The sequence below is a fragment of the Microtus oregoni genome, unplaced genomic scaffold (assembly GCF_018167655.1).
Source record: "Microtus oregoni isolate MIOR12 unplaced genomic scaffold, Mior012 000018F_ref0000195, whole genome shotgun sequence".
NCBI classification, from domain to species: Eukaryota; Metazoa; Chordata; class Mammalia; order Rodentia; family Cricetidae; genus Microtus; species Microtus oregoni.
Genome location: NW_024543077.1, coordinates 11,599,947 through 11,626,514, shown reverse-complemented (window position 1 = coordinate 11,626,514; position 26,568 = coordinate 11,599,947). Strand labels below are relative to the sequence as shown.

Here is a 26,568-nt window from a genome sequence, read left to right as displayed (position 1 = left end):
GATCTTCCTGCCTCTACCTACCAACTGGTGTGATTATGAGTGTCCAATATCAGTAAGATGTCAAACAAATTGCCTGCCACATTTGTTTTGGAAAAGAAAAAAAATCTCATATGTTAAGAAAATTAACATTTTAGTACTTTGAAGGTTTTTTTTCCCAGTAGAGCTTTTCAAGTATACTTTTGTCCAACGAGAGGAAAAAACAAGTTCAATGCTCTATGCAAGAACAAATGTTTTCATATATTCTGAAAATCCATACTAATTTTTGCTTGTGAGCATATAAAGTCACTTATCCTGTGTCATGGAAAATTTTGATAAACATGAGACAATGATTTTACTATAGGAAAAAAGCGACAGTTTTTTTAGGATAAATTATATTTTATCTATTACCACAACATATTTTTACATTTAGAGTGAGATTTATTCTGGTACAGATGAGGAATCTAAGTTTGAAAAAGGCTTAGGGACTTGCCTGAGATCCAAAGCTAGCAAAAGGCAGAGCCAGGAATAACAGCCATTTTGTCCAATTTCAGTATCTCTAGGCCCATTTTTTCAAATAGTGGGTACGGACTTTTAACTACAAGTATGTGTATGCAAGTAACATTATATACTGCCGTCTACAGAAAGTAGATATATATTCCATGACCGCATCTCACTGGACTGAAAAGAAACTGTGTGTTTGTAGCACTGTAGAATCCTGTACCAACAGAGAACATTTGTCCTGGAGACATTCAGAAATTTAAGTAGCAGTATTCTTAGAGGAAAGATGTTTGTCAGCAAGATGAGTGATAAATTTAGTAGTTATTGATGGAGTTAAGCAAAAAGAACGCAATTTCTGAGCATATTATCTGATACCATGACCCAGGGGCTCCTCTTAAACCGTGACTGACATGCTTGACCTCGGTTCCTTTGGAGTCTAATCTTTTACTCTGTAAATCAAATACTACATGACATTGGAAGCTCACCTCCTCTACCTTGACATGGCCTGATTAACGTGGACATATGATCCTCGACATTCTGTCTCTCATATTTTGAAAGGATGGCTTCTCTGTGTAGTTGGGTCTAACAAAGTATCCATGAGTAAAAGAGGCAATCACGTTTTTCCCATTTTTCCCATCAGTTCTCCCAGTGTTTCCTCCAACTTTTAACAAATATTCATAGTTACTGATTTTATAGTATTTTATATGATTTGTAAACTATGGGCTTAAGCATAGCTACATCCTCCTAAACATACTCTTTGGCCTCTAGTTTCTAAGTTTAATAAAACTCCATGAAATCAAACTATTACTTTTAAGTACTTGTCTGTCTCCATTAGTGTAAGTTAATTATTTTCATGTTGTATTTTTGGTATTGAAGTCTCTAAATACGATTAGATATCTGGTGTTTTATGTAACCATGATTAAGTAGTAATGTAGTATTTATTTCAAATCACATGAAGAAGTTGATCAATATAAGTAACAAGTTGCTATAAATATACACATTCTTTGAGTAATCATAAGAACAACATTAAAACATAGCCTATTTATTTTCTGAATTAATATTCCTTACATAAATTTCACAGTAATTTTTACGGTAAATCTCTAAGGTGGAATATTCATATTAAAATTGACTTTTTAGGCCCAGTGGTTCAAAGATAAGGTATGATCACAGAAAATCTGAATCTTATTATTTGCCAAGCTGGGCTTGGTGCCTGGATCACCAACATTCCGGCTATAATTGCACAATTCTGGGAAAACCCATAAATTATTACACAGTATTAATTTTAGGATGAAACTAAAGACCCATCATTGCTAGTGACAGCTGATACAAAATAGCGAATCAATGGAAAGAAACAGTAATACAGGTAATTCATGTCACCATGATGGAACTGCAGAATGCCTGGTTTCCTTCCTTTTCCACTTTTCTCTGCAATCCAAAATGGGATCTGAGAGCTATAGTTTGAAACCCTGCCATTAGCTCCATCAGAAATATTAAATGTTAAACCAATGGCTTATTGACCATAAAATGAATATCATTTGCTATTATGCATTAGAAAATACTTTTCTGTGATTAGTAGAAAAATTGCCAACACCACTATTTTATTTCAGTCTTTGGACAGGTTAATGAACCACTGAGAGGAAGAAGCTTACATGCAGTGTGCCAGAAAGGCTCCTGAGTTTATTCAGCTGTCACTTATACCTAGCATGATACATCCTGACAGAGGGTTCAGAGCCAGGAGTCTCTGACCTACTTCTCAGGCATTTGTTGTCGTGCATACATGTTATTCACGTGCTATCTGGGGGCATAAACATATTTCTGCATCTAGTTAATAGTTTATTTACTGTATCTGGATATTTGACCTCCCCAAAGATGTGACTTATGTGTTAAAAAAAAAAAAGGAGGAAGTGTAAAAGTGTTTGCTCTTCCCTGGTGCCACCTCACAGACAGACTCTTCCTAGAGCAGTGGTTCCCTTGTAGAGAAAGAAGGATGATTTCATGTCCCTTACTAGGTTACTGAGTCTTATAAAGCACAGTAGGAGCATGTCAATTACACAGAAGTGGAGTAGGGGAATTGACTGCTGTGGTTAAATACTTTTTAATGGATTGTGTGTACAGAAAATAAAATAGGAGTCATCTAGAAATGCAATCTAATTGTTATTTTTCTTCTCTATCAAAAAATAAAATGAGTCATTTTACATCATTCTAAATTTTGTTTTCCCAAGAGCCATTTGCACAGATCTTACGTGGCAAACCTGAGAAATTTAAAAAGTTGTTATTAGTTCTACCACAATAAGTCTTGCTCTCGGCCTGTGGACTTTTTAACTTGCACCATGCTCACAGCTACCAAAAAACAAACCAGCAAACAAACAAGGAAAACTCCAAACCAACAAACTGAGTAGCCGTTTGGCTAGTCGTAGCTCCTTCAGTCCATTGACTTCATTTGTCTTCTCCAAAGTTGAAACAAATTAAAGTACTCTGTGTTGGATGGGAATACTCAACTTCTCTTTGCTTTACTGACATGCTGAACACACTTCTGTGAATAAACGGAACCTTTCTTTTCTTTCAATCTGCAGGACAACATTTTTAAGCTACAGGACTCCCATTTTGAAAACGGTCGTGGAAAGAGTCCTTATGACCCCAAACTACTGACAGCCTCTCTCCTAATAGGTATGTAACTAATGATCAACTACATAGCGAATCTGCTATAACCAAGGGCAAGGTGACCCATTCCTTTCACCTGCCAAGATCTGTCATTTTTATTCCTGCAGATTCAGAAGCAGAGCAACAGTTGCGCTGTTCACAAATATTTTTAAAGGAATTAAAAAAAAATCACTAATTGTTGATTGTGATTGCCTTACTCAAACTGATTTGTGTTTTAGGAAATAGTTTAATTATACCCTGAGAATAGTTGGCTCAAATGTTGTACATCATTCACTGAACTTTAGTTTTTGCGTTTGTAAGTATTATTTCATTTTCATTTGATGAATAAATAGAATGTAGGCTTTGAGATATGGTTTAAAAAGATGGCATTCAGTGTATAGTGAGAAATGTACTTCAAGACACCACGGTGTCAATGTTTGGACCCCTTCTCTGGCATGATTAAACCAAGTGGTACCATTCATTGGCAGAGACTCCCTGGTGCATCTTGTTTGACTCGCTGGAGTATCTTGTTGTATATGCCAGCCTAAGGAAAATATTCTGTCATTATATTTTCCCCCTTAATGATTTTAGCCTCTTCACTGCTTTAACACTCACAAAATGGCTTAGGAGACTTACTTTTTCCTTACTTTCATCTCTATTCTTTCTCCTTCTTTTCTTGTTTGTCTCTGCTGCAGAGGGTTGGAGAATACATACAAAGCTAAAGATCAGAGTCAGGGATAGAAGTAGGAATGTTAGTCTGTATGGAGTGTGAAGAATTTTTACTCGTTCATTCACCAGTAAACTTGTCTTAATGAAATAGAAGCTAAAAGTATAGAGTTATGGGTGTGTTCTTCCTCACTCCCACCTCCTCTTCTTTCTTTCCTTTTAACATTTTTCATTCTTCTTGCTTTTTTTAGTTACATGTATCAGCAACCCTATACACATTATATTTGTACTCTTTTCTATTAAGTGTTTACATTAAAAATAATGAAAGTTTTCAGGCATCAAAGTTTAGAATGTTTAAAGTAAATTAAGGCTTAGCTCATTTTGCATAAATTTAATGTTTTCCATTTCTTCCCTTGTCAAAGTGCTTTTTATACTCAAGAAAATTAAACTTTAGTTGTAGAGACAACTGTACTAACCACAGAGATATATATCCAATATGGTCCAGTGTTTATTTTATCACCTACCTTTGCTCCATTTAGAATAAAATTTTGCAATATAAATTACCTATTTTATGGCTCTTCAATCTAGACAATTCTAGTCCATTTGATCCCTTTATGAAACATTTTTTAAAAGACTTTTTAAACCTGAAGGACAACTGCCGACTTAGCAAATGTGTAATTTTCCTGTTAATGGGTGATCTGGTGTTTACATGTGCATGCCTTCCTCATGCATGCAGGCTGAAATTTGAAAGTTGTCTCACACAATGAGGGAAATCATGCCTTGTTCTGACTTGCAACCTGTATTTATTTAAATGGCACGCAAAAAAATGAAACATATTACTCAAAAAGCAGTCTGTACAAGTGTGTCTAAAGCTGAGTTAGCTTGTGGTATGTTCCTCTGAAGGGATTTGCTTATTTATTTTATTATTCCACTGAGAAAGGCTGATGACAGTCAGTATTACATAGCTCGTATGGCATGCAGCCACACAAGGCCCATGAAGGAAAAGAAACTCCAAAGTTTGGTCTTATATTAGGGTTTCTTTGAAATAGATGTATAGGTTGATGAAAGGGAGGAAAGAATGACTGAAGTTCAGCGAGAGGATATGTGGTGGAGAAGGAACAAGAGACCTTTCAGAAGCACACGCTTTCTGGGGGAGTCCAGACCTAACACACCCACTCCAGCAAAATGCGTCCATAACTTTCAGAGCAATGAAGTACATATTCATAAAGTCAAATAAATTAGTTCTGAATCAGTCAAAAATAAGTGCAGATAGAAGAACAGCTCCACTCAGATCAGGTAAAAAAATTCCCTTAAAACATCCGCAATGACATTTTTTTTAAATTTTAAATATTTATTTATCTGTTGAGTGTGCTGGGTTGTGTCAGTGCTCCAGCACCACAGTTGTGTGTGGAGGTCAGAGGACACTCTCAGGCGTTGCTTCTTTCCCCACTCTATGTAAGTCCTGGGGATTGGATTCAGGTGGGCAGACTGGTGGCAAGCGACTTTATCCACTAATCCACCGTTGCTCCCATGAAGCACCATTTTACTTCAAGGGCCGTAACTTCCTTTGTTGTGGTTGTTTGCTCTGGCAGTGTATTACAAATTCTCCCCTCACGGTACATAAAATATTCTTTATTGGCTTTGGGGCATTTTCTCTTATACTTCTTGAACATGAATAGTCACTGGCCTTATGGGTCTTTTGAACACAAATATTTGCTACATCAATTAAACTTTTGAATATAGAGTATTAACCACCTCGGAAGTGCCCAGAAGCTGATGTACGGATGAGGAGTTAGCCACATGGTAGTCCTGTCTTCTCATATGACTTGGGGATTCATCCTCATTTCAGCACATAAAAGAGAAAATCTAAGGCCGCTGCGTTCCCCAAACCTAAGGCTTCACTCAAAACATCTGTGACGTGGTCTTGGCAGAAGGTGTTTTTCATACTTGCAATGCCAGGATAAAGCTGTTCCAACCAAAACTAATTGTTAAAAACCAACAGAGAGTTTACACAAACTGTGGAAGTTTTGTAAAATCTCCTTTCAAAATCCCAAAAGTTTACAAGGTTGACTATAGGTTTGTTTCCCTTGCCCAATGCATAGCTACCCAAAGTGCCCAAATCCAGCATGGTAGCACATGCCTCTAATCCCAGCACTCGGGAGGCAGAGGCTGAGAGATCTTTTTGAGTTCGACATCAGTCTGGTCTAGGAAGCGTGTTCCAGGACAGCTAGGACTGTTACATAGAGAAACCCTGTCAAAAAAAAAAAAAGGCTAAAATCCAGTTATATGTTCTAAATTTTTCAAGTCACCTTAATAAAGTTACTTTGCCAATCTTTTAAAATAATAAGAGCACTGCAGAATTTATTTTTAAAATATCTCTTCTTCCACCTGCACATATTTTTCAACTTTGTTTAAAATATCCTTATTAAAGATAGCATTTGCTCCCCTGTTCAGTATAAATACCAGGTGTGAGGAGAACATAAGAATAAAACCTAGAACTTCCCACACCAATTAAGGAGTAACTCACTTTTTCATGATACGAAAGAATGGCCACCCCGAGAGCAATTTTATTTTCTCACTGAAATATTTACCAGGCAATGCAGACTAATAATTTAGATATATTCCAAAAAGAAGGGATATTGCTGAGGCTTATTTCAAATGTCTGGGTCTCCCTCACGTATATATGTTCAGGCTGGAACTTTGCCTTACTCAGGAGGGAATATATTCTGGCATTAAATATGCGTTCAATGAGTCTTAGAATAGGCAGGGTATTCCCTAAAATAGTTAGATATTGATGCAGATATTATTTGAGCCTCTGTCTGGGCCTCAGTTCCCTGATACGTAAGATAGTAGACTATGCTAATTCTGCCAGCTTCTCGCAAGAGTTAAAGGCACAATGTAATCGAGAGCGGCTGTTTGGGTGTACGTCCATTTCTGAGGTGCAGATGAAGGGGAATACACAGAAACGCATATTAATGGTTGTCTATGAGGAAGCTGGGAGGCACAGTTGGAGTCTTATAAATCTTAGGTTTGAAACTGTGTTCCATGTGAACACATTGCTTCAGAAAAGCATCATCATTAAGACAACAGCATACGGCATAAAGTCTGCACGCCTATGTTGCTATATAGACAGCAGCTGTAGGGAAGAACAGGGTCAGACTTTCTCTGCGCCCCTCCACTGCACCATGGGTCTCATTCCTTCAGCGTGGGTTGGGTACAGAAAGGCAGGAGAGAGCAGCTTGGCTTCTTCTGTTTCTCATTAACCGTCTCTCTGTGAGGAAAGTTTACCTAAGGTGTTAACAACGTAATAGCCTGGTCTTTAGGTTTGTTTGATATCCGCTGACATTCATGTCGCACTCCTCACCTGAGCCAGAAATGCTGCAATTTCATCGGGAAATTTATTTTTCCTCCTCAGTTTCGCCTCGCCACACCCTTCTTAGGAATTGTAATCCAAGACATTAGCTGATCTAAGCCACATTGTTCCTTCATTTGGAGCTGTGAACAGAAATTCTAGAGTGTGTGTGAACTTTTGTTTTTAATGCGTGGTTCTCGGGAACTCAGCCGTGGTGGATGCGGAGGTCGCAAAGCTGTTTCCATTCATCCCAGTAAATTATACTTTCCTTAGGCAGACTTTAAAGGTTACAGTTAAGACAGAATGGATGTGTGCTCAAATAGCCATCTTGGTCTTTGCTGCCTTCTAGACAGTTTAGTTTTATCTGTCAGCACTGCATACTCATCATAGAATGTAATAGTTTTGAGCCATCAAAAACGTGCCATTTCTATATATAGATTCTTTATGATCTGGCTGGTTAGATAGTGTCCATAACCTTGAATATGTTACTGAACCATCAGCTTAACACAAGTGGACACAGTTCATGTTTTTTCACTCGTGGATTATTTTACATAGTAAGCTCAAGAATTTGTATCAGCAGTATTGCCATTCAAAACAGACACACACACACATATATTATAGCACCTCATATTTTTAATAATGTGTCAAAAGTACACATTAACATTATGCTCACGAATTAATATTCATTTGATGGCTTTATAAGTAGCCTAAAAATGAGAAAAAATACAATTAGTCGAATTTTGCTCTCACTGTTACACTTACTTGTTCCCCAAAATAAGCCCTTTAAGCAATTGCATATTATGTAAAGTAAAATTATGTGGATAACTTTAGAAACCTTGACATAACTTTAGTACTTCCCGGAAGTGTTCAAATGTTTTAACTGGCACAGATGGGGTTGTTGCTATATTTCTGCTTAACAACAACAACCAAAGAGGTAAGAGCTGGCCATTTTGCCAACTAGACCATCAACCAAAATAAGAACAATGTCTTGTTATATTTTCTATGTAACCATCACCCTTGCTAAGAATTCCCATAGAAATATAAGAAGGGAATTGTGTCTAAGGCTAAAAGCAAGAAACAGCTACTAACAATTAGGAAAGACAAGAAGAGATCTTGCCCTGTATCGCCTCATAATTACCCGATATAATCCGGCTTAGAAAAGCTAACACCAGCTTGTGCAAAAAGTATTATTTGGGTGAAAGGTGATTTCCCATGACAACTGATACCTAAACCTCCACCTCCCGTTTGTTCAAAAGTCAACTTCTAAATTTAATTATCTTCTCAGTAAACATTGAGCTCTTCTGCTTGGTCCAAATCATCTTCCCATCTGTTGTGCAAATAGAAAGAAAATAACTCTCTGCTTGGGAATCTTTCTCTGGTGCTGAGTTCTTTCATCCTTGCATGACAGTGAACAAGAAAAATAATATAACCCAGATAACGTGTAAGAGAACCAAATACCTTCCCAGAGCCAGAGATGTGGGTTGTTATCAGCTTCTCAATCCTCCTCTGAGTCATTTTGTAACAGAAGCAGTAATTCTGCATTCCATTTCCTCTTAAGAGCAAGCTGGCCAATCGAATGACAGCGGCTTTATATTCTCTACTGTATACGATGTAGGCTTTGTTGGGTGTGATTTGCGGACAGTAAGCTGTTCAGGTCATCTGTAGTTTCAGTTTCACCTGACTTGGTTTTCACATGCAACTTTGGCATTCTGGTTGTGAGCCTGCCCTTTACTCGCTGAGCCATCCCTCCAATCTGTCACGCACAAGTCTAAGCACCACCCTCTTGATCTTACTGACCAAAAGAAATATGTGATATGTATTTGCCACCACCTTGTTAAAGTTGAAGGTAATAATTTTAATGAAAATGTGAAAATGCTTAAATATAGATAAATTATAAGCTATCAATAAGCCCTTAAGTATTCCAAAAGCCTTTAAAATAAATGAGCATTTTCTTTAAAGTAATGCTGGATTTCTGTGTGGCAAAATGTTACAGTATCATAGGTTATATTTCACTTATCATTTCCTTAGGTAAAGAAAGAACAAAATACTTTGGAGTCCCAGTGATACCATATGCAGAATGACTTGCGAGTAGTCTTAATAGCACTATCTAATTGGAAACTTGTAATAAATTACTGTCTAGATAAATAATTTGTTCACTTAGAGTCACTGCAATCTAAAGCAAATAATTTTAAGTTCACTTATAAAAAGGATAGTCAGTTTTAAAGTGATTTTTTTCTCTGCCTAGTCTCCAATGTCTAGGGACTCCTCAAAGTCCAAGAAACTCTTCAGAAAACTAAACATGGTGGCACACACTTTGAATTCTAGCAATCTGGAGTCCGGAGAAGGTAGATCTGTGAGTTCAAGGCCAGCCTAGTTTACTGAAGGAGTTCTAGGCCAGTCAGGATTTCATAGTGAGACCCTGTCTCAAAAAAAAAAAAAAAAAAAAAACCAACCAACCAATCAAACACAAAACTTCAGGAAGGCAAAGTTCTTGGGTTAGAGAATATCTAGTTTGTCCAAAGTTCTTGTGAAAACTGAAAAGAATGGCATGTAAGTGATAATATGCCCAAAGCATTTATACCAGAAGACTGACAGACAATTCTACATTTCTACATATTTCTACATATGGCAGTATAGTAGCAGAGGGGAATGAGTGATATACACATATTTAGCTTGTTTTTCTAATCTCTCTTTGCTTTGTGACTATTTTGAAGTTAAAGATTATGAGAATCTAATAATCAAAAAAATGTTTTTATTGTGGAAGTGTATCTCATCTCTTGAACTGTTTGGCTTTGTAAATAAAACAGTTAACTCTAAGCAATTTAGTGCTTATATGTTATCTAGAAGAGAGACTCTGAGGTGCTTTCTGTCTCAATGACAGAAGACATACATTTTGCAAACTTTATTTAATTGAAAGGTATGCCTTAGCTTAATAACCTTAGAATTAAACAGGCTTGGATTTGAACCTTCACCCCGGCTACCCTAACTATTAAGCCCATCAACCTTGGCCTTTCTGAATGTAAAACAGGGGCGACATTCTTTTCTCTAGGGTATGTTGACAGAACTGAAAGAGATCATTAGAAAGAGTTAAGGCAGACTGCCTGACAAGCGCAAAATAACATTCAGCTGGTGTAAATTTTTCTTGTCCTCCATTCCCGTCTCTGCTCTTTTCTTTTTACATCCTGATAATGATGCTTCCATTATTAAACTGGGACTGAGGGTTCATATACTTTCAGGAGCAAAACACCAAGAACAATGGAATCGAGAACTCAGATGGTTCAACCCGGGGCTTCTGAACTTGCTTACTCTTCAAAATTAGTTTTGTCGAAGGCCTACTGTCAGACTTTATGATACCTTATACCAGTTTGAAACATCTTCCATACCGGAATTCTAAAAACTAAAAAGTAAACGTATGATATGGCTAGGTAGATAAAGTAACGACAGGGCCACTGTGACCCCAGATTTGGTTTTCCCAGAAACGACATAAAAAAGTGTTGAGGTTGCAAGGCCGCTGGGAATGGCTGCACACAGTGGGCAGAGTCGGGATAACTCCAGAGAGCAAGCTAGCTAAACTCTCTGACATTGATTAACTCCAGGGTCAGCAAGATCATGTCTCAGGAAGGGCAGAGTAGAGAGCCATGGTAACATCATCTGAGGTCAACTCCAGGCCGTCACACACTTCAACAAAAGTGTACCCACATACAGGCAAACCACAGGCCAATGTACGTGTAAAAATTAAATTAAAAAAAGGAAGAAAAAAATTCAAGGAAAATATTATTTCTTATAATAACATCTCATTCATCAGAACCCATTGGAAAACAGTTCTTGAAACTTTTAAGTATCCCTAAAACAAATTAAAAATAAGGTTATTTAAACCATAAAGGGTTACCCATATGTGATAAACTATGTGATAAACAAAGGTTTTGCTCTTCCATTTTTTAAAAATTTCATCAATGAGGAAAATAGTAAAAATTTCATGTTCAGCTGAATTCTCTGAATCAGACTTTATTCTGGTTTTCCAACTTCTCACTGACCCGTTGCTAGGACCCTCCTTTCAGGACTCCGGTGAAATACAGACAGCTCCGCATATCGATGGAAAAAGCATTCGTTATAACATGAAAATTACATTGTTCCTGTTTTGCTTTTCTTGCTCTGCCTCAGTTAAATAATACACGCTTGGTTTCCTTTTGTGACAATGCAGACGGGGAGCTATACTCTGGAACCGCCGCCGACTTCATGGGCCGGGACTTCGCTATCTTCCGGACGCTGGGGCACCACCACCCGATCAGGACGGAGCAGCATGACTCCCGCTGGCTCAACGGTAGGTTGGATGCGCAAGGACACAGGCGCGGGAACAGAACCTATTTGTCACTGGAAAGATTTCCTTTTGCAGGACATACAGCTACTCTAGATTCAGGAGGCCGTTAGCATAACGGCGATGACCTCACAACCGTGGGTGTGAGAAAATTGGGAAAACAGAAGAGAAGATTAAAAACGGAGGAAATATTTGCTCTGTGCCAAATGTGAAGGTTCTCAGGAGTCAGCGATGGAAAGAAAGGGTCTGGGCTGAAAGCGCGGAAGGGAGGCAATGGAAAAGATACTGTCTTCTGGGGCCACGACAACAAAGCTCAGGGCAGTAGCTCTTTTCCTTCATATCTTTCTCTGCTCATTGCTTTGAGAGCATCATTCCAAGCCTTGACGTTAAAACTTTTTTCCCTGCTAAGTGCATTATATTTCAGAGCTTTCACGTGACTCTTAATTCTCTCATACAAACAAGTAAACAAAAAACAACCACTACTTCATTTTATAGACAAGGAAATGAAGACCTACCTACATACACCGAATCCTGTATAGTTTTGTATAAGGAGATCTCAGTTTTCCCCAAGTCAAGCACTGGTCTAACTGCTTGAGAAGTAGATGCCTTTTGTAATTTGTTCTCACTTCTTAGTGTGTAAATCACGTTAACATTACATAAAATGTGCAGAATGCACAAGCTTAAATAAGCAAAAAGATTGTCATTTAGATTATAAATTCATCCTTATATGTCTGCCTATCAAGTTTGATGATTATTTTCTTTCTTATTGACTTACACACAATAATCGAGTATTTGTTTATAATGATCTTTATGATATTATGAGAGTAGCTTTTATGATGTAATTTAAAGTTTGTATTTCTGCTTTCTCAGTCACATAAACTAACGTTGCCTGTTCTTAATGTCCCCTATTTGGAGTTGTGCATTGTTCCGCACTCTTCCTTAAGGAGTGTAAGTTTATGGTGGACTTCCTGCAGGATGCCAGACTGTCTTACTCTGAACGTCTGCTCCACCTTCGCTGGGAAGAACTAGCAAAGCCCCTGCATGGCCTCTATATCTATTTGTCTGTTCAAAAAAAATTGACACCTGCCTCTGCTCTCAGTGAAACTTCAGGGGAGTGTAGGATCTTTATAAGAATTTTGTTTTATCAGCACCTTGCTTTAGAGCGATCACTCAGAGCATAAGACAGGCCTCTCATCACCCAAGTCTGCATCTCTTTCCTTCTGTGGCAAGGCTTCTATTGGACTAGTCTCTCTCGTGGCTAGGAACAAAGGCACAGAACCTGTCTCACGTAGTCTTCCTGCCATTATTTCTTAATTTAATTGCTACTTTTTGTTGGTTATTTTATTGCTAGTATCTTTTAGTGTTTTCTTTGCCATTTATTGTAGTGTGTGTGTGTGTGTGTGTGTGTGTGTGTGTATGTGGGGTGGTACATATATGTGTGAGTGTGCACATGCCCAGCGTGTGCTCTGTGGAGTCAGGAAACTACTGAAAGATTTTCCTCTTCCACCCTGTGAGAGATGAGAACCAAACCCAAGCCATCGCACTTAGCAGCAACCTCAGAAAGCCCCTTTACCCTGAGTCATCTATCCAGCACTCATATTTCCTTTAGCAAAGATGTCTTCCCATGACTTGAAACTTGGATCCATTGTCCCATGCAAGCTGTTTCTTTCATGTATGCTTAAGTTCATTGTCTGTCTGGGACTCTTTACCTACAAAATTTTCACCACTGTTTACTGATTTCAACTTAACTTTACTCCAAAGTCTACTCCATGACCCTCTTCAAAAGGCACTCCTGATTTTCCCTGCTTCTCACCCAGCTCTGCTGAACTAGCCCTGCAGAATTTCCTATGTGTTCTCAAAGCAATCACTTCTCTGTGTCCCTTACTTCTTGCTCTCACTAACTTCTTTAAATTAGGCTTCAGTTGCTGATTGTTGTTTAACATACAGAAAATTATGAAGATCATTCGTGACCGAGTATGACTTCATAGTAATAAATGGGTATCAGGCATACAATTTTTTCACCCTGTTAGCAGCACAGGAAATATTGTTATATCTACATACTCCGAGGAGTTGGAAGTCTCAGAGAGGAACCGAGGAGATGAGGAGGCCTTGATGAAAAGGGCATGTTTAAAACTCAAGAGAGAGCCGGGAAGAGAACTGTAAATTATCCACCACCAGTTATTAAAGCTAGAGTGGTTTGTGGGGGGTGCAAAGTTAGTAGGGAAACCCCTGTTTAACATCACTATCTAGTCTGTTCCCCAATGGAAATATTTGTGTGGGAGAGAAAATGTTTGTTTTTTATTCAGGAACAAAGCGCCTTTGATCTACCAAGAACTCTAGCACTCGTATAGGCTCTCGCTGTCCATGAGAAAGCAAATCTGATTAGAAGATGGACAAAGGAGAGGATAGTATCCGTTTCATTTTCATGGCCTTAAGGAAAAAATCATCAAGCCAAAGCCGCTTTCATGCTGCACACACACACATGTTGACAGCTGGCGCTGAAGAATTCTCACTGTGGGAAAGCAGATCATTGTCCGCAACGCTGTTCTTCAGCCCTGAAAATGTGTGGCTCATTTGAGAATTCAGCTATCAGTCTCTCAGCACTAAATGTGAGGACTGATTTTTTCCCGAATTAACAGAAAGGTTCCATCTGACAGGGTGCAGAAACCAGATTGCTCAGAGTGTGGAATTACTGGTGTCTTCCACACAGGGCCAGAGGACTGCGAAACCCAGGCTTTGAGAAATCAGATACTATTTTAGGAAAAAATGGAAACAAAATGTTGACATATTCCTGCAAAAAAAAAATGAGTGTGTTTTGGGGCATCAGCATAGACCACAGAATCAACATTATTGCCAGATATAATGTACTGCCTGGTATGACATTTGTCTGGGGTCTTCAGGGCTGTTGAATTAATTTGGGTTCATGCCTTCATGCATTTCCCCAATTAATCCATTTCTTTTGGATGAGCAAATGAATCACTTTTATGTGGTTTTTTAATGTTTGCTCACGCTGAAGAAAAACACAAATGCAGTTCTGTAGTATTCTATCTTGAATTACCATGACTTTGTAAGTATAGCCTCCCTACTTTAATGCTTCTTTTAAAAACCAACACACCTTTTTAACAGTGCCAATAAAGTTTTTAGTCCAGTTTGAACAAGAAAGAACTGCAAGAAATCATAAAAAAGATCACAATATTTGAAATCTATGTATGTTTTTACAAATTAGTTTATGATAGCTGTCTTCATGCTTTAGGACAAACCCTAATTTAAGTTTCCTGGTGATTAAAATAACTTCTCATGTCAGGTACATGCAACATGAGTTTAACATGTTCTAAAAGTCACGCTTTCCCCTTGTGCTTCATAAACTCCCTCAATAGGGTACAGTTTTAAACTTCAATTCCAATTTCAGCTTCTAGTAATTTGGAAATCAAGTTAACCTTTTCTGTGTATATTTGTGGTTAGAAAACAAATTTCTGCTGCTCTTAGGGTAATCCTTCTTTAGCATTTGGTGGGCTATCTAGTTACTGTACCCTTCAGCCATTCATTCAGATAGATGGATGACTAGCTCAAGTTTATTATTATTTTTATTTGATGAAGACTGCTTTACACATTGTTCATGTCCTTGACTAATAGTGGAATGCTGTGTAATTTCAACAAAAATCCACCAGCTTCAAAATGACATTTCTCTTAGACTCTGACCTTTATCTGTGATGGAAAGATAATACGGACGACTTCCTATAATTACTATTTAAAACAAGTCAGATAGCATACATAAAAAGCACGGTGATTCTGAACCTTCCCAGGTGTTTACACGTTAGCCTGCTCTGTCCTGTAGCGTGCTGCTTTGGCCAGGGAATGCCCGAGAATGTGTAGGGTTCCCTCTGTCAATGGTTACATTGGAGTGAGGGTTAAAGGGCAACCTGGTCCTGGCTTCGGTACAATGAAACCACAGGGATCCTTGAGAGATCCAAGGCCTGGTGAACACAAACAGACCTAATTACATGCCCAGAGTGTGGGGCTTTCCCATTCATTGCAGGAAGACCTGTTTTCTTTTAGTGGGATTTCCTAAAAGGATCGTGCCTGTGGATAAACTGCCCGCTTGTTTTCCTTCTCCCTTTTTTCTTTCTCTGTAATTGAAATGGTATGCAAGTCATCATTGACTTCCTCTCAGAGCCATTCCAGGATGGCCTGCCCTCATTGGAATCAGCACAACTTCCTCTGTGGTCATGTTCTAGGATATTGCACATTCTCGAAAGATTCGAGTTTCTCCACAGGATGCATTCTTAGAAAAATAAAACCAAGAAACATGACTTCAAATAAACGACAAGAGCACAGATTAATATTGGAACCAGAGACCCAGTCTTGAATCGCCTGTGAAACACTTTTAATAAACAGTTTTAATTCTAACATGGTTAAAGACATAAACCATGTCAGAGGTCCAATTGCATTGTTCTTTAATAAGTAAAGAAGTGAAGAACCGATTTTATATAATCTCAGAATTTTTCATGATTTCATTTTGTGTTATTTCAGTGGCCTGAGTAAACGAATATATTTCTCTGACCCTTGGAAAGCCTCTGCATTAGGACCGCTTCCAGAAGCTGAGCATTCATGTAGTTAAAACAAACAAACAAAAACAAACAGAATCAAAAACAAACAAACAAAACAAAACAGACAACCAATTTGAGGACACTTCCCTGAGGAATATTACCTTAATTCTTTGCCTAGCTGTGGGAGCTTCCTCTTTTATGGCTGCATGCCTGTTGGTGTAGGGCTTGTGGAGCTATTGTTTAGGCACTCATGTTGTTGAGACTTTATGGATGTAGCTTCCCTGACATGTTTAGGAGATGCAATCTCATAGAGACATCCTGTTCCTCGGACTCAGTTTGGGATATGAGCTAGTCCTAAATGCATACAAACAAATAACATTGTTATTACTCCAACTGAGCGGATAGTATTTTTATATTTAGAAATACCCACATACATTGATATATTTGTATGTATATAAGTTTTAAAAAAGAAGCCAGAGGCCATAAATTTGGAAGAGATGCAGGGGTTGGGGTGGGGGTGACTGGATACCTGGAAAGGGTTGGGAAGAAAGAGAAAGGGGAAAATAATTTAATTTAAAAATTTACTTTAAAGTATTACAGAGACAGCTTGGTAATGGTGGTGTATGCCTTTAATCCTGGCACTCAGGAAGCAGAGGCAGGTGGATCTCTGTGAGTTCGACGTCAATCTAATCTACAAGAGCTAGTTCCAGGATAGGTTCCAAAGCTAAGGAGGAACCCTGCCTCAAAAAAACAAAAATCAAACCAAAACAAAAACCAAGTATTACAGAGACAGCAAAATCTTCTTAAAGCCTTTTAAACAACTGAAATTGGCATGAATATAGTAGCAAAGATTCCAGTCCTTTTAGCTTCTGATTTACATCTGCAGAGAATTGCTGTCATAAATTTAGTTGGCATTGTTGGGGTGAGAGTGTGCAATATCAGAAAGAAAAATGACGCATTTTTCATACATTATTATTAAACTTAAATAATTAGTAATATTTGTGCCTCATAATCACCTATTGCATAGTCTGAAGAATTGATTACCAGAAAATGTATCTAATAAATAATAGATTTTTCACAATAATGTAATCTGTTTAATAAATAACTATGCACTATAGAATTGTTCTAGTATTTAAAGGATGATAAATTTACCAAAAATCACTGAAGATGATTTTCTCTTAAAGAACTAAAACTTACCAAATAGCAACGTCACCCAGCCCCCATCACCCAAACTACATTAGTATAAGAAATTTGTTACTTTGAAGCAATTGTGCTTGAATAAATCAATAAGGGTGAAGAGTTATTTGCAATAAAGCTTAACACATTATCATGAGTATGGTAGAAAATGTATTTTCTTTATAAAACTTACCCAAATAAAACATTTAAAATATGCCATTTTAAGATTTTGAATGATGCTCTAAAAATTACTGTTCTCAAATTTGACGTAATGCTGTTTTGAATCACTTCTTGACGTGCTAATAGAATAATAAGAACAGAAAAGGTAAGCAGTGTTATGTTTATGGAATATACTGAGATTTTTAATTAAAATTGCTTGAAATAAGATGAGGTAATAGCTTAGAAAATTCTTCGAAGCCCATTTTCTTTTCTCGCTCATCCCCCCCCCCCCATTTCTCTCCCTCTTGATTTAGCCTCAGTTTGATGAATACTGCTCCTGTCTGTCCCAATTTCCTCTTCCTCTTCACCGCATTCGGAGCCTGGTGGGCCTCAATAGGGATTTACTGCTGACTCTGTAATCTGGGTCCTCTGTGCAGAGGCAAAAGCAAGAGCTTTACCCAGCAAAGGAGACGCCATGACAATGCCTGTAACCATGGCGCACTTGGCCTCCCTGACATGGCTCTGAAAGCTTTCCCTCTGTGAGGACAGAAGCCCGCTTGCAAATTGATTAGTTTCTGGCGGCAGCCTGATTGTTGACCCGGGCTTTGTAGAGTGGAAAAACAATCAGATTAGTGTGCGGAGGGTAAAAGACCAGTGCACACTTGCGTGTGGCTTGCTCAGCTATTGAAGCCCTGAATGAGGTGAAACAAATTCCCTTCTGAGAAGGCTCGGCAAAGGTTAAGTATGATGAGCCTGGGGGATTAGCGGATCGTAGCCAGAGAGAGCTGAAGCAGGGAAATTGATGCCATTGAATCTTTATGGCGTGGACCGTTTCATAAGATACAGTTAATAGTTACACTCTAATCATCGTGAGTACGAGGAATAACTTTACAACATGGTTGAATATTGTGTATAGGCTTTACACAAATGACTTAAGAGTTCAGGAGATTCAAAGTAGAAGGGATTTATGAGAATCCAGGTGACCCGATGATATGTCAATGAAAAAAGCTATAAAAGAACCTGCTTTTCAAGGTTGATAAAAGATGCACTTTCCCTACTATTATTTGACCAATAGGTGTCTTATAAAATTTAATCAAAGAAATAAGGCAAATAAATATTGACTCAAAAGATATATATTATGCATTTATTTTTATTCATTTTAGTCCAGACAATTATGCCCACAAATAGTATGGGCATGAAAAATCTTATAGGCAAATGTTCTAAATAAAATGCCTGATAATTAAATTTTATTTTAATAAAAATGTATTTTTTTATGATTTCCCTATCATTTTAAACCATATATAACTTCTTTCTCCTAAGAGGAATTATAAGTGTCTCCCTAAATACCATGCTATCTGATAGCTATTTTAATGCTTTCCCATTCAAAAGTTATGGCTTAATTTAAAAACACATCTAGGTTTCCTGTCTGCCAGGTCCTCTCTCCTGTAATTCTAGGGCCTCTTTATCATTAAACATTACCATAACCAACTCAAATAGAGTTGGTGGTAGTCAACTTTGCTATTTTTGGTTGATTTTTATTTTTAACGTTACGACTCTCCCGGTGGGTTTTAAACACTCCACTGTGATTCCTGGGAACACTTAATGGCACGTTTGTCTTTACCACAAGGCCTATCATCCAGCTGCATAGCTCTGGGTGCATGAAATAGGAACCTCTTTAATGAAGCTGCCTCTTGAGCCTGCAGCAAACTTTACCAGTATACGTCAGAGCCCCACTAATTCCCTATAGGAATATGGGAAGAATTTGCTCTGTCTTCTATGTACGTAATATAATATATATATATATATATATATATATATATATATATATATGGTTTAGCAATATTCCATGTTGTTTTCTAGGTAAAATAGTCTATGTGGGTACCCAGAGAAGAATGTGGTTCACGGATATGCTGCAGTAACACACTACTGCTGATAGTCTCTGCACCCCTCAGAACCGAAGACAGTCTCAGATATCATTGCTTTTCCGGATCTCTCCAGCCATTTTGTTTTATTTGATAACACTTTTGCGATATGCAGCAACAAACATGTTAGAGAACAGCGAATATTTTGCCTTAAAAATAAACAATAAAATCATAGTGTATTTGACAACATTATCAGGTAATTCTTCAAAAAATAACAAAGGGTAAACTTCAGAAATTTTTCTCTTAATTTTAATTCTAGTGTTTGCAGTGCTCACTACTTAACTGCCCCATTAGTGTTTTAACATAGTCTAATATGAGAAGACAGTGATGGTCTGATAACTCTAGGGAAACCATCTTTTCTGCTTCCACATAGCTTAGCTTTTAAATTTTTCCACAAGGAAAGAGCCATCCAGAAGCCTTGGAGTGTTGGTAAGATACCAAGAGCTTCTCAAGATACTGTTTTATTTGTGCCATAGATGAGCAAGTTAGGCATAAACTATGCTCAAATGCCCCTTCCACTTTAAAACAAGCAACACGAAGGTCCCTCGTTTCTATAACATGGAGGTCGTGGATGAGTTAATTTACATAATGCATTTGGACAAGTAACTATAGTCACCAAACACAAATAAAAACAACAAAATTCAGTTAATGTTAGTTGGTTTCGGCAAACTTGGGAACATTTTGTGGACTAAAAAATATCTACATACAACAAGCCATTTCGAATGTGTTCAGGCTTCGCCGTGAACTGCGTGTTTTAAGGAAAACAGAGGAAGTGACTTAAACCACTTCCTCAGGCTGAGTCTGTAAGATTTATTTTAATGACGCCGACCATTCTGATGAAAATCAACTGACCACTCTTTACCTCCCAAGGAAAAGACCTTGAAGTTGCTTTCCTGCCAAGACGGCTAAGGAATGTTTGTGTATGTTAGGTGTTCTTACAAGGGACAGTTCAACATATAATGTGGGAGTAGCCATCTGAGTAAATGAATTAGACAAGGCTTTTTCCTCCCAAGTTCTAAGCAATACACTGATTATCCCATGGAGCTTTTGTATCAGACATATGTGTTGCATTTGAAATTGCATATGCTTGATATTATGATTATTTATAATGTATTAAAAACAAAGATATCCCCCTGAATAAGAGTTATAGCTTCATAGAGTAATTTAATAAATTAAAAGAGCACAGTGTTCTTCATTAGAAGCATAGTCTTCATTATTTAGCATGATGATTTGTTAAATCATAACTGTTTGGGGGTTTAGTGTAGGCTGACAACATAAGGGATCCATCAAAACTGTGCCTCTTCAATATGTGTATAAATTTGTCTACATTCATGTAAGCCAAACACACTTTTTTGTTCATTTAATGACTAATTATAAAGGATTCTAGGGCTTCCACATCAAAGAGAGCTGCTCCTTTTATATATTCATAAAATTCTGACAAGAATGTGTACAAAATTAGTGACAGCAAGTTAAGTTTTCTCTTGGGTTGCACACAGCCTCTTTAGCTTACCATATAATACTATTTAAATTATGCAGTTTTGTTTCCAGCTTGTGTGCTGTTGTATGACCCATTTGGACATCAGTGAACTTTTGTGTCATTTATCTAAAAGTTAAGCAGTTCCAAGGCTGATATCAAGCTGAAGTCAAACTTCCATGAAGGTAGAGCAACCACAGTAAGAAAAAAAAAAAAAACAAACACGTTATACATATCTGCTAAAAGACAGAACACACAACGCATGACAATGAATACACAAAGGGCTTGGTGGCCCAAGCCCTTAATTCTAACACCTTCAAGGCATGTAGAATTCTTGGTTCTGAGTTAGGAGCCTGCCTGGTCTTCTTAGCTAGTTCTATTCTCCCTCTCCCCCTCTCTCTCTCTCTCTCTCTCTCTCTCTCTCTCTCTCTCTGTGTGTGTGTGTGTGTGTGTGTGTGTGTGTAGAAGTATATTGGTGTGGATGAATTCTGAAGATTGAAAATAAAACATGCTGATTATCACAAAACCTTACTTTGACTAAATTAAAGGAAAATCTAATTACAATAACAATTCCCATTATTGAATATTTTACAAGGTTAGGATGGATCAACAAGATAATTGATCAATTACATTATAATCTGATCAGTTACTGTTATGTTTTTGCTGTCACCATATCAAATATTTTAACTGGGGAAAAATCAATATACGAGCAAAATAGTGCTGTCAAGAAAAGCCTACTGTATGGTCTTCCTGTTATTTTATTCCTCTTTATTTCCCTTTAAAGAGTCAAGGTAAAATATAATATCACACCTTTCAGAGTTGATGTAAAGGTGAATAAAGGCCACTTTAATAAAGCAATGGGCAGGTAAACAATTAAAAGTATAGTATAATTGTCTTGCGAGAGCCTCAGACAATTACATAACCAGAACTCGTAAACACTGAAATTTTACTACTTATTTCAATATTAGTGCCAGCTTTTATTTCCTTCTTTGTTCAGGTATTGGTAATGCCCATGTGTAGGGCACTGGACATTGTCTGGCGTAAGGGATACAGCAAAGGAAACATTGTGAGGATGCTGTATTCTGTGTAGGACACTGTCAGGATGCTGTATTCTGTGTAGTACATTGTCAGGATGCTGTATTCTGTGTAAGACACTGTCAGGATGCTGTATTCTGTGTACTGCATTGTCAGGATGCTGTATTCTGTGTAGTGCATTTTCAGGATACTGTATTCTGTGTAGTGCATTGTTAGGATGCTGTATTCTGTATAGGGCACTGTCAGGATGCTGTATTCTGTGTACTGCGTTGTCAGGATGCTGTATTCTGTGTAGTGCATTGTCAGGATACTGTATTCTGTGTATTGCATTGTCAGGATGCTGTATTCTGTGTAGAACACTGTCAGGATGCTGTATTCTGTATATTGCAATGTCAGTTTGCTGTATTCTATGTAGTACATTTTCATCATTTGTAGTGATGCTCATCAGAAAAATCAAAAGGCAAATAAGCCATGTCACGGAAGAATGGCAGATTTAGACTGCAGTGGTCCTTGTTAGTGATTTTATCATCTAGGTTTTATATAAAATTTCCTGCTGCTCCATTTGTTTATTGGCCCTGTCTAAAAATGAGACATAAGTTGCCAAGTCATTTTTTTTCTTAAAAGAATATTCTACATTTAAAGTGTTATTAAGTCCACTTACTAAAGGATATTCTGATACTGACAACAAAAGAAATGTTCTTCTGATATTTTTTTTTCTTCTGGTGTTGGGATTGAACCCAAGGCCAAATGATTGGTATGCAGGCTATCTATCACTGAGATAACTTTTAACATAGTGATAGAAACTGGTAAGTCAGTACTCTTCCAATAACATGGGATAATTAAATGTTCTCTAGGATGTGGAAGCATAAGAGAAAAATAGTTTCTTTTCTCTTTTATTGATTTTATTAAGTCCTACATTTTTCTCTGCTCCCCTTCCTGCTTTTCCCCTCCCCTTCAACCCTCTCCCATGGTACCCATGCTCTCAATATACTCAGGAGATCTTGTCTTTTTCTACTTTCCATGTAAATTAGATCTATGTATGTCTTTCTTAGGGTCCTCATTGTTGTCTAGGTTTTCCGGGATTGTGATTTGTAAACCGTTTTTCATTGCTTTATGTTTTAAAACCACTTATGAGTGAGTACATACGATAACTGTCAATCTGGATCTGGGTTACCTCACTGAATATGATGTTTTCTAGATCCATCCATTTGCCTACAAATTTCAAGATGTCATTATTTTTTTTCCATTGTGTAGTACCCCATTGTGTAAATGTACCACATTTTCCTTATCCATTCTTTGGTCAAGGGGCATTTAGGTTGTTTCCAGTTTCTGACTATGACAAACAATGCTGCTATTAACATAGTTGAGCACATGTCCTTGTGGTATGATTGAGCATCCTTTGAATACCCAAAAGTGGTATTGCTGGGTCTTGAGGAAGGTTATTTTCTAATTTTCTGAGAAATCACCACACTGACATCCAAAGGAGCTGAACCAGCTTGCACTCCCACCAGCAATGCAGAAGTGTTCCCTTTACTCCACAACCTATCCAGCATAAGTTGTCATCAGTGTTTTTGATCTTGGCCATTCTTACAGGTGTAAGATAGAATCTCAGAGTTGTTTTGATTCGCATATCTCTGATGACTAAGGATACTGAGCATTTCCTTAAGTGTCTTTCAGCCACTTTAGAATCATCTGTTGAGAGTTCTCTGTTTAGATCTGTACTCCATTTTTTATTGGATTGAAAAAAGTTTCTAAAGGACATCCCAATGCTATATTGAAAAAACAATCTATAACCAAAGCCAAAACAAAGCAAAAAGAATGAAGAAAGAGAATGAGAGAGGTTAAGAAATAATAAGGCCTAATAGATCAGAGCAATTTCCTAATAACATTTACTTCTTATACAACTAACTATAAGAAACATATCATCATAACAAAATGTACATTCTCAAAAGTTGAAATAAATACCAGTGAACTATGATATAAAATCTTCTGAAGATTTAACCTCTAGATTTGTAATGTATGTTAGGCTCCATACACACTTAAGGATTTTTCCACAGAGACAGTGAAATTTTATTGGGGCATGTCTTAATTCCCAAGGCTACTGAGATTGTCATTTTATAACTGGCCATATGGTTGTCAGTAAAAAACAATTACGATACTATGTAATATGATATTTGAGAGGTAAAAGAATTGCATTATTAATAGGAAGTTAAGAACAGATATTTTGGCAGTGATTAACCTATCCATTTCAATTACTGTTTATCAATTTTTAATGAGTATCTTCAGTTTCTTGAAACCCTTCAACAGTATTTCTGGTTAGCAGTATATCAATAGGTTTATTACCTTAATTATTAGAATAGGCAATTTTCCTCAATTCCTTTCACTATTGTTTTTTTCTGTATTGTTCTAAAATGTCTACTTATTCCCTTAGTTGTTATTAATGTTACAAATATGTTATAAAATTGATTTGTTATAAGTGAATCTCCATATTTTTAGGCACCAGTTTGCTACTCTGGGGGACCTATGTTTTCTGCGTGCAGTGTGCACACACAAGGGACTAAGGCTATAAGAAGAAGCAAAGCTGAGTAGGCGAAACCCAGCCTTCCAGGATAACATACACAGAAAGTGAAGAACCCTAGAAGTACTTAACACCTATTTGAGGTCATAGGCATGTGCTTCCAAAAGGCCTTTATACCTAAAAGACAAAGATGGCCCATAAAGTAAAGGAGATTTACTTCCTAATGAAACAATTTCATTATCATTTGATTTTCAGGTTCTCAAGTGAACATCAGACTAAAGTTTAACCATCATATAGTGCAAGGGCATGCGGCTATGCACAAGGTACACACGTGTCCAACTATTCTTTCAAAGTGTGTAAGAGATAGCTTCAGATGGGGAGAAACTGTAAATTGGTTTAAGATTAAAGAAAAAATATGGGAATCAGCTAGAATCAGTGAAATTGAAGGTAATGTGATTATATATTTTAGAAGAAATTATTTCACTGGTAAACAATTCTGATCATAAAAAAAAACCCTAATGGAAGCCAGAGCAAAAAATGTAACACAGCAAAGTATTGCTTAATAGAACGAAAGGGCTGGAAATGGAGGAAAGTGGAACACGTCATTTCTTCCCACTCATGTGATCAACAATTGGCACCTTCACTGTGACAGTAAATTGAGTCCTTTCTGTGTCTAGGCCTTAAAATCAACAGACACAACCAAAATGAGTGAACTAGAGCCAACACTGGTAGCTGTTCACACAGAGAACGTTCTAAGTATATAAGTGTTTCATTAGCTGCACAGTTTCAATTGTTGTATTAAACTGAGTGTTTATTAAGGGATGAAGAAAACTTAATATACTAAAGGATTTCATTCCTTAAAACTTCATAATCATAGGAGACTAGGCATGATTATTGGATTTAGAACTGTTCTATACTAATTGGTAGCTTTTATTATCAAGTTTTTACATACCAATGGTTATTAGGAGTTTTTCTCATTAAAGAATCAGAACATGGAGTCATTTCCCAGTATTTAGGGACTTGTTGTATAAATCTGAATGATGTATTTATGCCATTTTTTCTGTCTTTTGTTTTCTTTAATATCTAACTTCTTATATTAGTGTCAGTAATATCTTACAAATTATTATTTTTGAAAGTAGAGAATTTTATTTTTCATTATCACCTTTAACCAGCTAATGTCTACATTGCATTTTTGTCATATTCCCTATGAATTTATTATAATTAATATGAGATAGTATTATAAAATGCAATATAGTATTGATCAAAAATAATAATTACAGACATTTTCAACATCTTTTTCAGGGATGAATGTAAAAATAAGTCGATTAAAAAGCAAATTTAAATTATGTTTAATCCGTATTAAAGATGTTAAGTAATATTCCTTGTAGCAACAGAATATAGTGATAGGAACTCTTATTTCTTTAAAACAAATAAATGATGTATCAGGTTTGGGAAACACACGTCTCTGTTAGAAATCTGAACAGGAACGGACATAGAGCTGGTGGGATATCTTCACCGAACAAAGACTAGAAATTCATCCACATCAGTGGCAATTATAAGATTAAACCCGTCATTTAGTTCATACTCTTGCATGCCATGCCATCACACTGTGTGGTGAAAGTCTTAGCAATTAAGTTTGCTGATATTTTATAAGTCGGATCTGCTTGGAGAAATAATTAAACTGATGTCGGTAGGAATCCTCTATAGGATAATATTTATTAACTTTCACCTGGTTTCTTCTGAGATTTCCCTCTCCTCCCAAGTCTTTAAAGAGTGCCTGAAGTAATAAAAATAGCATAACCTTTGAGACGGCGGAATAGCCTCTTCTGAGTGGTAAAGAATGAGGCCATTGCTACTGGACTTGGAGCCTCAGTTTGATTTCTTAATATTATTTGTTGTAATTTTAAATATAAACTTTAATGTCATATGATTTATTAATATATTATAACATGCAAAGTCCTGATATTTTTGAAGATAGTACAGAGGAAATACTTATTAAGTTACATAATTTTTTTTAATAAATAGTAAAGTAACACACTTTTCTTGAAAAAGGAAAAGCTTGCCAAAGCTAATGCATTCTGTCCTAAACTGTTTCACAAAACAAAGAACTATCTTATCTGTATATATCTTAAGTCACTGAAAACTCACCTTTAAAAACACATTGAAACTAAATGTATGCCAGTTGGACAAATTAGCAATATATGTCTCCTAGGGAATGTGTTCAAGGGAGAATTTCAGAGACTATACAGAATTACTAATTCAAAATATGTAATCTACTCAAATCCTA

General features: G+C 36.9%; 1 protein-coding gene across 1 annotated transcript in view; it reads left to right on the top strand.

Annotated features, from left to right (window-relative positions):
• The window catches only part of LOC121459013 (semaphorin-3A), a 307,174-nt gene that overhangs the window by 218,244 nt on the left and 62,362 nt on the right, over window positions 1-26,568 (top strand). The window contains exons 7-8 of the mRNA XM_041668475.1: window positions 3,051-3,144; window positions 11,337-11,456. Of these exons, the coding sequence (XP_041524409.1) occupies window positions 3,051-3,144; window positions 11,337-11,456 (214 nt within the window). The remainder of the gene's footprint in view (window positions 1-3,050; window positions 3,145-11,336; window positions 11,457-26,568) is intronic.